This window comes from Heliangelus exortis, chromosome 5 (assembly GCF_036169615.1).
Source record: "Heliangelus exortis chromosome 5, bHelExo1.hap1, whole genome shotgun sequence".
NCBI classification, from domain to species: domain Eukaryota; kingdom Metazoa; phylum Chordata; class Aves; order Apodiformes; family Trochilidae; genus Heliangelus; species Heliangelus exortis.
Window position 1 is genome coordinate 32,570,786 of NC_092426.1, and position 12,646 is coordinate 32,583,431.

Genomic DNA, 12,646 nt, shown 5'->3' on the forward strand with positions numbered 1-12,646 from the left:
ATGACTATAATATTTATTTTAATAAGTAAGCAATAGCTAAGAGAGCTCTTTTACATATGACAGAAACGAGACACTGAACTTCGGTGCTTTTGTTAGTGCATTTTTATTATGTAAAGATGAACTTGTGTGCATATATGCCTGTACACATGAATATATCTGCCAGATTCAGAGGGGACAGGAGAGTTGTTTCAAGGAACAGATGTGTTTGGAAAAAAAAATCCAATTCTAAGCTCTTAAGTTCCATCCTTTCCTCCAGGCTTCTGAGGAAAAATGTTATGGTGGAGTGACTGATGCTTTCCAGTGAGTAGGTGTGATTTCGAGACCTCAGCCTGCACTCTGGGAGGATACCAGTGGCACCAGCAGTGGATGGGAACAGATTTTCCTACAAAAAGAAAGAGATCTTGTGCCTTGCTGCACATACAGACTCATGGTTTGCATTTGATTTAGACCCCCTTGTAAATTTTCATTTAATTTGTTCAATCATACAATAAGTAAATTCATAATTTTTCTTGTCTATACTAAGACTGGTATGTCAAGGTAGTTACCTTAACTTAAGAATCCCTCCCTTGTCTGTCTGTGAGGAAATCAGCACAAAATGATTAAAACTGCACCTTTCTTTTGTGGAGTCGGTTCTGTACTTGACCTGTGCTGTCTTTACCTTTCTCCAGCATAAGAGTTAGAATTTTTTTTGCCAGTCTCAGCCCTTAAAAGCAGATTACTGCAGTGCTGGCAGTCCCAGTCCTGTTGGTTTCACCAGCAAACACTTCAGCATTTACACATCTTCCTGCTTGACTTACCTACTCAGTTGCATAAATGAAATCTGCTGAGCATTCCACTTGCCTGTTTCCCCCCCCCCCCCTTATTTTTAGGGATAATTATTACGAATAGCAGCTTTTAGAATAAGTGAATTACTTTTTAGAAAAAGGTTTCATTACGGGTATGTTAAACCCTGAAATATTTGATAGCTGCAATGTATTTCAAATTATGAATGCTTGTAATTAAATCTCCATTTGGAAAGTAAGCCATTTGCTGAGTACATTTTTATTGCTTTCTTCCTTTAGTTTTGTATCTCAGTGAAATATTTGCATTTTTACTTCTTTTAGTACATCACCTTAACATTTAGAGAACTGTATTTAGAAAAACAAGAGTGAAAAATTACTGTGATGCTGAAAACTGCAACTATATCTGTACAAATTTCAGAAGACTGCTAATGATGTTCTGTAAAATCGATTAAAAGGTCTATTTAGAGACATTGAGATGTGTACTTGCATTTCATCCAGGTCTCTTGACTGCAGTGATTACCCTCTGAACACAATCTTAACTTTTCTTTTACCTTCAACCTTTTGTTGGTGGGGGAATGAAAAAAAGGGGTGGAGGTAGCAGAAAATGTCAAGGATATTTTCCTGGTGGTTTAGTATTTCATTTTCTGATAGTCCTATATCATTTTGAGACTGAGTACTTGCAAGGGCTTTTGCACTGCAGTTAAAGGTAACCGTGCCTCTGCATTTCAGCAAAGCTTTCAGGCAGTTAGAGAAAGTTAATGAGAATAAAAAATAAAACCTTCACAAGAAAAAGGGAAAAAAAAAGAGATTAATTCCAATAATATTTTAATGTTTTGAAGGCCTACGCTCTTTTTTCAAATTGGATATTGAACTCAGGTCTATATCTTTCCTTCAGTGCTTTTGCTTTGTGATTGATTATTCATGCTCTTACATGGTCCTAAAGGCTAAATTTTCTCTTTTAAATTAATGGAAGAGTCACGGTCAGCTGGATAGAGGAGATGCAATATGAAATACCCAACAACAAAAAACAGTTGGGTTACTTTCACCATTTTTTCTCTGCTTTTATTTGTGTTGTGACATGAATTTTGTTAATTCAGTTATGTATGCTCTCTCATGCCATAAAATCAGCAATAATCTTCAGTGAGCTGAGGTCTGGAGTAGTTTAAGATACAAGGCTAAGTAAAGCTTGTTAAGAGATCTTCGTGTGGCAGTTCCTATGCCTGAAACTCAGTGGTCAAAGTGACATCTGCTTTTCACAGCAAATCTGCAACTATCTGCAGACTTTTCTCTTTTTTAGTATGTTTTTCCATATCCTCATTCACTGTAATTTCTTCATTATGATGATGTTAGATAATCCTAAATTTAAACTATCTCAGACACCCTTTTATCTCTTCAAGCATGAGATTACCCAGTGTGAAAGAAAATGAAATTGATATTTAATGTGGCTTTTTACATAACACTTCTTCATATTTGACTTGGATTGCTAAGGAAGCTATCATTATCACTCTGAGAACATTTTTCTATATGTTTTTGCTTGCATTTTGAAACATCATGCAGAGTAAACAGGATTCATTTGAAAAGGTAAAAGTTTTTTTAATTTTACAAGCCTTGTAGTTTTCAGAAGGTCTGTGCTGGAGAACAAAGACTTTTGCACATCTAAGCACTGTCAGTAGTTTTTCCGAGAAACCACAATGATCTTCCCAATGACATGGTGTTGTTTGAGATGTTCTGGATAGTATGCATGTCTGTAAAACAACTTACTTCTTATTTAACTTACATCTCTTTCAAAATCCTGCAGCTAAATGTGTAGTTTTGTAATTCAGTTTCCTATTTAACATTTATAGGTTTTCCTCAACTTAATTGAATTTTAAATGGTCCTTCTTATGTGGTTAGTATATAAGGAGAAATAACTTTGTACTGTGCCAGAAAAATTTAGCATGTGCCAAAAAACTAAACACTTTTACTAACTATAGAGTTACTTGTCTAGTTTCAATATTGACTGTAGACTGGAAGAATTCTGTATGCATTCTGTATAAAAAGCTGCCTGTTTAGTTTCCTTTTAGCATTTCCCTATTCTTTCCTAGTGAATATATTAAATGGTAACAATGTGCATGTGATATTCCAATGGTTAAAGTGTATGAAATGTATGCATATGTACTTAGAATTATTTTTGCAGTCTTTATCGTTAGAGTAAATGGCATATTGATAAGAAAAAAGATACAGATGTTAATTACAGGAATAAGCACCATAATATTGATTTGCAGGAATGTATCCTAATCATATCAGAAGCATAAACATGTGGGATCAAAGTGGTGGCAAAACTAGGACAAAAAGAAGGACAAGAATTACCATAGAACTGTAGTATCATGGGAGAGAAACAGTCCTCAAGGATTCAGCTATTCCATGTTTGTTGTCTGATCCATGAAGACTGTTCTGGTGTGCTTGGTAGTGCTTCTGCTCTGGCTCAGGGCTTTACTCATAGTGTCATTATCTGTGTGGAAGAGTCTTGCAGCCTTTCTCAACTTTAAATTCCTGGCTAACAGCATGTTTTGTAACACTGTGATCAGTGGTGCAGAGTCCAGTTGAAGGTGTGTAGCTAGCCCTGTTCCCCAGGGGTCACTGGTGAGTACAGTCGTGCTCAACATTGTCATTCCTAGCCTGGATGAAGGGACAGTTCACCCTCAGCAAGTTTGCTGATGGTCAGTGGAGGAGTGGTGATACATGGAAAGGCTGTGCTGCCATCCAGCGTGACCTGCACAGGCTGGCAAACGGGTGGAGAGGAACCTAAGGTAGGAGTTCTGCACCTAGGAATGAATACCCCATGCACCAGTACAGATTAGGGGCTGAGTTACTGGGAAGCAGCTCTGCAGAGAAGGCTCTGGGAGTCCTGGTGGACAACAGGCCAATGGCTTCCTGGGATGCATTAAGAAGAGTGTAGCCAGCAGGCTGTGGGAGGTTGTCCTCCTCCTCTGCCCTGCCCTGGAGAGGCTGCATCTGATGTATTGTGTCCAGTTCTGGGATCCACAGCACAAGAAAGACAAGGAGCTACTAGAGACAGTCCAGTGGAGGGCTACAAAGATGATTAGAGGACCAGAGCATCTCTCTTATGAGGAAAGGCTGAGAGACCTGGGTCTGTTTAGCCTGGAGAAGACTGAAAGAGGATCTTATCAATCCTTATAAATACATAAAGGGCACAGTTGTCAAGAGGATAAGGCCTGACTCTTTTGAGTAGTGCCCAGCAGCAGGACAAGGAACAATGGGAACAACCTGAAACACAGGAAGTTCTTCTCTGGAGATACTGAAAACCCCAGGGTGCCCTGTGCACCCTGCACTGTGTGACCCTGCTTTGCCAGGGGGGTTGGACTATGATGATCTCCAGAAGTCCCTTTCAACCCTTGCCCTTCTGTGATTCTGTGAACTGTTCCATGCATTCCAGAAACGAATCCCTGCTTGTGTCTCCTGTTCACTTACTTACACAGAGGATAGTCCATTGGTGCCCTTTTGCTGGACATTACTCTTGTGCATTTTGTGAGCAAGTTTCTTGTATATCATGGGGGGAAGGTGACAGGCATTATCTCACAGAAATTATTAGTAAGAAACACTGGGAATGCAACAAATACCTAATGATAAGCATGAATAGATGCTCAAAAACTCTACTAAATTAAATGATGATGCATTTTCTCCCTCTTGAATCCTTCAAATCAAGGCTGGGTGGTTTAGTGAAGAGATGTTTGAGTCCTAGAATTTGTTCTCACTACAGGAGGAACTGACCAAAATTCTGTGATGAAGGGTAATGGTTTCAAACTAGAAGAGGGTAGATTTAGACTAGATATTAGGAAGGAATTATTAGTGTGAGGGTGGTGGGACACTGACACAGGTCACCCAGAGAAGTTGTGGCTGCCCCATTCCTGGAAGTGTTCAAGGCCAGGCTGGATGGGGCTTTGAGCAGCCTGGTTTAGTGGGGGGTGTCCCTGTTCATGTTGGATTGTTGGAATTAGATGATCTTAATATTTCCTTCTAACCTAAAACATTATACGATTCCATGGTTCTATGATTACAGTGCTTTTTACTACTGTAATTCACATGCTTTCGAAATGTAAATTAAAAATCAGACTTAATAGTTCATTTACATATAGGTCTGAGATATTATGTGTGTTCTCTTCTTGTGCTTATTCACAATGTTCATAAAACAGCAATCCTCCAGGAGGTTGTAGCCCACCTAATAGAGTGCCATGGTCCACACAGGGAGAGTAAAAAGATGAATGTGATTTTAATAAAGACAAGATAATTGAAAACAGAAAGTGGAAGGAATGAGTAAAAAAAGGAGACAAGAAAACAGAATCTTTGGCTTTGCCCCTTCTTAAGTAATCCTTGGATAGCTCTGTATGATGGTGCTTGCAGGCAGACAGTTCTATTCTCCCTGCACTTTGGAAGAGGCTTTTATATGAGCTTTCTTTTAATTAGAAGTTACACAGTAGTGCTAAGCCTCAGCTATACCTGAGGATTAATCTGAGTTGGTAGTAAGTCTGAAAATGTTCTTCATGTTTTTATGACCATCAGCAATATTTTGAGCGTTAATTAGTATATTGCTCAGATCTAGTTTTGTGATAAATAATAACCTTCTAGCCAACAGTTACCAAAAGAATTTGTTCCTCCCCGGTACTTCAGAAACACAAATGTGCCACAAAGTTTTTGAAAGATGTTTATTTGCTAGAATAAGCATAGCTAAGTAATTGATACAATTTCTGCAGTTGGACGCTTTACTGTGTAATACATGAATGTACTTCATGGAACACAGCTGATTTTGAGCTCTAAGTTGGTGTTCTGCTGTTGTGCTAGCCCATAGTAGAGTATGAAGGGTTATATAATCATATTGAGACTAAATAGATTTTCTGCTTTTGTCAAATTTTTACCAGTTTGAAAACTAGTTTAAAATATCATTTTAAAAATGACTGCAAATCAAATGAAATGCTTCTCTAGTATAATGAGTTCTCCAATATTGTAAGTCATTGAATTTACATGACAGATTTATTAAGCCCTCTTAGTTCAACCTTGAAAGTGGTATGCACAATCCTACTGATGTTTATAGATAATCTCTGTTGCCGTGTTGGGTGTATTATTGCATCTTTTAGTAGATAAGCTTACAAATCAGTGGTTCTTGCACTTTCAGACTGTTAAAAAGTGGAGAGCAGAAACCAAAGTTAGTGTAATCACCATGTAACCTGAATTTAAAGGTGAACACTCTATTAATGTGTCAAAGCATTATATTTATATCTCAAAATAAACATTGGTATGAATGAATAACTGTAAATTCTTGTTTGCTGTTCCAGGTCAAGAGATGGAGAAGATAATTTCAGTTTCCATTTCCAAAAATATTATGATGGATAGTTGAATCATTCTGTCATATGTTGGTTAAAAATAGTAATTTAAAATCTTTGTATTAAAAGCCATGAGAGATTTTACCATTCCCTGTATGTATAGTGTGTATCTCTGTTTAAGAGATTCCAATTGTTCAGGTGTTTTTTGGGGTAACTGCTATCCCACATATTGCTTTCTAGATCTGACAGGATTCGTGTTCTCTTTCAGGAGACGCTGATAGATTGGTGTGATGAAAAGGAACTCAACTTGATTTTAACAACTGGAGGAACAGGGTTTGCACCACGAGATGTCACTCCAGAGGTGAGATAGTCCTGGAATAAGAAAAATCTGCTCTTTGGTGTTGAAATGTATGAATCCGGGGGAGGGAGTTGGTTTGTTTCTGAAATTTCCTTTGTAACTTTGCAGTATCTCTGAACTGGTCGAGTGATACACAACTTCAGAGCACAAAAGCAATAGAGAATGTAATACAAGAGAATTACTCTGTCCCTAAATGATTTTCACATTAAAATGTGGTATAGTGTAATGGATTTAGAGTCCCCTTGCAAAACAAAATTCTAACAGCTTTTGGGCTTTTCTTAAGCACTGCAGTACAGCACTGCTAAGCAAAAATCTATGTGGCTTTTGTTGTGTCCTGCACAAGGAAAAGTGGGATAAGAGAGATCCCATAACTCTCCCATGCAAACTACTGCATTGACAGCTACTGCATTATACATTAGAGTGTTAGAGGCAGATAGCAGGGGCAAAAAATTCTATGCAAAACCAAATATTGCTTTGCTTGACACCACATTGTCAAAAAAGGCTCAGCGGGCACAGAGGTGACCTGCAGCAGTAAATATTGCACAGAAAATCTGGTTACATTCCATTTTTAAGGAGCTAAGGTAAGGGGAAAAAAAACAAAACAAACCAGAAACTTGCCCTAATAACCTTTGGCCATGAGTTGCAATAGGAAATGGCTGTGTGATTGCTGTGGAAGTATTTTGGTATTTATGGTTCCAAAATAGATTAATATTAACTTTTAAGATCACATAATTTTTTGGTGTGCTTATGTTCACTAAAGGGCAGAATTAAGATTGAGTGTCTGAAGTGCCTATTTCCATAATTTAACATATTTAGGTTTCTCTTATGTGATCATACAACTTTTCAGTTCCTTAGACTTTCAGCTTAGAGTTGATTTGAGTTCATTATAACCTCCCTACAATGCTTTTTTACTTAAAAATGCGTTCTGTCAACCTTGGCTGCAGTTTAACTTTTTTGTATTAGGAATCTAAAAATAATTTTTAGTTTGTTGTTTGACATTGATGTAACTTCACAAACATGTAAAAAAAGTTTACCTCTATGTTACCTCTGAGGACTTATTTCTTTATCCTAGAAGCTTTAAGTAACTAAAACCTAAGGGTCTGTGTATCAGAAAATGTGAACTGTGTAAGATGACCACAGTTGCCTTGTTAATGAAATTGAATTTCACTTTGCTAAAGCAACACAAAAGTAGAAAGTGTGTTACCTGCAAACCACATTATTTAGAAGGTTGTATTCCTAGCACTGTATAAAAGGAGGGCTGCATTTCTGCTTCTGTTTTTCTTATTTAACTTTATGTGGAGTTGAGCCTAGGCAGTGGTGCCAAGGGAAGCTTTGCAGCCAGTCCCAAAAATTAGCCACAGGATCTCAAGCAGCACTTGGGATAAGAAACAAACAAATGAGAGCACTGCTCATAAACACCTGGTATTTTCCTCCCATGGCTTCATTGCTGTTCCTCAAAGTAATTATTTTTAAAAGTTGGCAATAATTTGTTTGATTGGTTTTATCTTGCACTGAGCCATTAAAAAAATTACCTGAGTTGATAAAGTGTCTTTATACTATGTAATTAAAACACAATAGTATAAAAATAATTAATAACTGATTAAAAACTGTGGATTTTTAAAATGTAATAGGTGTGCAAGATGTCAACTGGTTATACCATAATTAAGAGTACTGACTGTCTAATTATTTCCATACTTAAGAATTTTTCAGGGCAGTATTTACTCCATTTTTCACTCATTTAATTTGGATCAACTTGCAAGACTAAACTTAAATCACAGCAGAGAGACTGAGTCTCTGTTATTGTTTGAATGTGGAAATGATAAAGTTCTTGTGATAGGCTTTATTACATTATTTATTCAAACAAATGTTTTTAAGGAAAGAAAACTAGTTTCCCAGTATGTGACATAACAAAAACTATGAAGAAACATAAGCTTTGGCCCTGCATGTCTTCTGGGTCAACAAGAGAGACAATTCAAAATGGAAAAAATAATTATGTCAACATGAAATGTTCAATAGGAAGCCTTCTGGGAAACTTGCATTGAAGTAGAAAGTCGGTTTAATCTCTTTCTTGTGTGGTGTTCATCCAGCATGCTCTCTTCTCATTACTGAACTGATAATGAAAGGATGTGATCATGACATTGTGATATTAGATGTCATCTTTAAGAAATTATTTAAAAACTTGTAACAACTGAACCTGATACTAGAAGACATTTTAGCATTGTTCCTGACAGTACAGAGAATAGTCCCTCCAGTCATATTTCATCTGGGATGATTCAGTCCTACTTCTCCGTAATCCTCCTGTACTTTCAACTAGAAAACACATTTTTCTGCTTTCTTTTCTGAGTATAAACACAAAACTGCCATTGTACTGTACAAGGGAAAGGTAGATTCTGAGAGTATTTGCAGCTCTAAGAATTAATGTACTTTTTTTTAATTTATTGATTAACTTAAAATGGTAATGATTAAATTAAAATTAAAATAATGCATATATAAAAAGATAATAATCTAGAAACTTCAGAAATTCATTATTATGTTTTAAGAAAAACTACTCAGTTTACCCGCTCACTTTTGCCTTTTGAATACTAAATCAGAATCAAACTAGGTTACTGTAGTTGCTTCAGTGATGTATAGTGACTTTTTGTCTTGTAATGGAATGGCTTATTTTAGGACTATTCACAATATTGGATTTTCCATACCTATCTCTGGTCCCTGGATTTATAGCCTTACTGTGATTCACATTTTGAGGGTCTGAATTGAGCAGTGGGAATATCCTTCATCTCCTTGTCCATGTGAGCAGAAGTGATGAAATGCATATAAGTATTTAAAGTACAAAATTCACCCAATGGATGGCTGAATTTGAAGGAAACTGTCATGTAGAAGTTAGTAGTGAATGCTGTAGTTCTTCATCTTTTGCAGTTGATGGTAGTTTGCATTTGGACTTAAGTGCAGGTTTACTTTTGTAGTTATAACCACGTTCATTTTACTGTCTCATTTTGCCTAAAATTTATTGGGAAAAAGTTTAAATCCATATTGGAAAAGTTCAAATGTTCTGCTTGTTGATTTAAAAAATGTTTGCTGCTGGACAGATATCAGGGCCCTTACACATGGTGAAAGTTGAGTTATTTAGGGAACTTTTGCTTTATAATTTGAGAAGCAAATATTTTTTCCTTGGGACTTCCATAATTTGAGCGGTAGGCAGTTACAGAATTTACAGAATCTTAATGATATACCTTAACTTTTGTGAAAATGCTCAGATACTGTGGCTGCATTTTTATGGCTCACTGGGTATCCTTTGATATAGAAATATATTCTCACAATTGCTATTGGTCAGTATAAGGGAGAAAGGAGAAATCTCATGTGTATAGCTGTTCTGCACAGTTTTCTATCTTCTACTTCCTTTGTTTTTTTATTTATTCTTCTGTAAAATTGCAGGAAATTCACTTGTCTGCCCCTAGCAGTCTTCTGGCTGTTTTCTTATCCTTGGTCTTTAGTGTATCTTTAGACCCCTACAAGTCTGGTTTTATGTACTTAGATAATAGCAATGAAAGTCAACTTAATGTGCCTCAATTGATGTTAGACATCTTAAGTATTCACAAGTAATTCAGTTGATACACTGCAGATAATTGCCAATCTGACATTTTAAGACTTAAAAGAAGCATAAAAGAGTTCTTTTCCATCATGTGACACCAGACAGATATTTCCTTACAGTATTCCTTTTCCAATGCTCTGGAAAAATTATGAATGCTCCTTTTGTCTCTTGCTGATTATATGCTTCAATACTGAAGAATACTGATAGACTGTTTTCAAATTTATTTAGACACATACTTGTTTTCAATTAATCTGACCAAGTATACATCATGTTTCTTCCTTCATCAAAGTTTTCTCATCCATGAAAAGAAACTGTTGTTTTCTGTAATTCCCTCCTATTTGTCAGCATTTTTCTGAAGAAAAAAAGAAAAGCAAGCATACTCAGAATGATCAAAATTCTTGTAACCTAGTCACACAGAAGCCATGTCTGGAGAGAAGGAAGTCTCTATTCTGCTGTAGTATAAAGTCTTTGTATATTCAATTCAAAATTGCAGCAATGCTTTTATACTCATCACCAATTGCAAATTTTCTATCATCTGGCTTTTTTTTTTTTTCTTTTTTTCACTACTGATGTTCCCCAAGTTTCTCCTTAGAATTTAGAGTGAATTTTTCTTCAAACTCCATTTTATTTCTTCAGGCTGTTTTAATATCTGTATCATTCAGTTCTCTGTCCCAAGTAGTGTTGACAATGCTCCTAACTTCTGTGTTTGTAGCTTCCCTATGTCATGTCAGACCATATTCTTACAGCACCATGTGCTCCCCCCCAAGGTTAACATAAATAAAATGAGACATTTAAAATATCAATTTCCATTTAATAGGTAGTATTTTTAAACTATAAGTAATATGTAAAGTTTTTTGTTCTCCCTGGTTTAAACAATGCCTTTTCAGACAAGCAGGATTTCTAGTATTGTTCATTGTGGATATGGGAATAACTTCTGTTCTTCTTCAGCAGTATTCAGCTCTTCTTAGTGTCAGTTCAGGATGGCTCCATAGTGAGGAGGAATGAAGTTTTCATCTCAATTGGGACATTAATCATTTTGTGGTAGGAATACTAAGTAATCATACAATCTCTAGTTATTTAGGCTGTTGTTGCAGGTTTTCATCCTTTAATGTGCAAGGTACCCTCCAGTTTAATAACCTTTTTCAGCATTTATTATTGTAGTCTATCTTAAGACCATTTCCCATATCTCTTAATGGAGATCTCACTCCCAGTTAAGTTTGATTTCTCTGTTGAGCTGTTGTGAAAGGAAGTGTGCTGTGAAAGTGTGATGTTAGATCCTTTTGAGACTTATGGTTCTTCATATTTCTTATAAGATTGTGTTTCCAACTCAGCTTGCTCCTAAAGGGTCTGAATTACGAAACCTTGCCAAGTGCCATCGAGGCAACAAAAGTGCTTTAGCAGAATACACTGCTCTGTGACAGATTCCTTCCAAATTCTGTGCTACTCTGTTGGAAGTTTACCAGCAACTCTGTAAGGCACCATTCCCTTTTTCCTTGTCCTCTGGGCAGTTGCTAGCTTATGTGATTAGGTCTTTATCCAGTTCAGTTTAAATTTTCAATGAAATGTGTTGGTTTTAATACTGTATTCAGTGCTATAAAAATCCAAAGATGTTTTCTGCCTTATTCATTTAATGAAAATTCTATGATTAGACTTTAAATCTTGTATTTGGAAGGCATGTTATTATAGCAGAATTGATCTATTTAGTTGCAGAACACTTTGCTAAACAGCTATTCCAGTGTCTTTGCAAACAGCAATATCTAGGTTATTTGCACTACGCAGTACACACCGTTAGGTCACAGAAGTACCTGTGTCTTGGGAAATTCTAAACTGATTTAGCTGACTTAGGAAGTTCTAAAAAGTGCTCTTTCTCCTCTTTTCTTTGAGATCCTCAGGAAAAGTTGGTAACACGCCAGAATCACTGAGGAGTCTGGTTGTGCTGTCATCAGCTGCAGTCACTGCATAGAAACATCTGAGAGCTGCCAGGACAGCGATAGAGAGAAATGTGAGAGGGAAGCAAGCCAGGTCCCATTTCAGTTAAAAATTGGATGTATTCAAACATCAGAGGTTATACAAAAAAAGAAAAGAAGCCCCTCACCCTACTGTAAACCCCCAACCGGGTGAAAAACAAAGTAAGGAAGAAATATATGCAGAGAGAGCATTCTTGGAAGATGATAGTTTTTATAAATAAAGAGGGCTTGGTAAATTACTGATATTCTGCTACATAAATAGCAGTTTTGAATGTGTCTACTTGTCTGTGTATCCAGCAGAGATATTGGACTGAATGAGTGTCTCTCAACTTATTTCTGTCTAGATTTGCCGACATAGGCAAGTATGAGATGGTGGGGAAAAAAGCAATAGGAATAGAGAGGGTACTTTTATCTCTTTGTATATGATTCGTGTGTCTAAAATAGAAAAACTTAATATTTTTCTGGAATTCCCTTTTCAGAAAGTTTCAGATGTCAGACTTACAGAAGAAGTTCAAAAAAATAGATGACTAGGAGAGGTGCTTTCTGAAAGAGTTACACAACTCTGGTTAGTTTCTCATAAAGAATTCTGGGAAATAACTTCATTTTTACCTGTACTTTCTTTGGGAAATAAT

At 36.4% G+C, this 12,646-nt stretch overlaps 1 protein-coding gene across 21 annotated transcripts in view; it reads left to right on the plus strand.

The window, feature by feature from the left end:
• The window catches only part of GPHN (gephyrin), a 272,370-nt gene that overhangs the window by 131,814 nt on the left and 127,910 nt on the right, over window positions 1–12,646 (plus strand). For 19 of the 21 annotated variants that reach the window (XR_011725992.1, XM_071744382.1, XM_071744385.1 and 16 more), the window contains one exon: window positions 6,369–6,461. The exons of the other annotated variants lie outside the window; for them this stretch is intronic. Coding sequence is in view for 15 of the 19 variants with exons in the window: in XM_071744381.1 (XP_071600482.1) it covers window positions 6,369–6,461 (93 nt within the window). In the remaining 4 variants the exon portion in view is untranslated. The remainder of the gene's footprint in view (window positions 1–6,368; window positions 6,462–12,646) is intronic. 21 annotated transcript variants of the gene reach the window in all.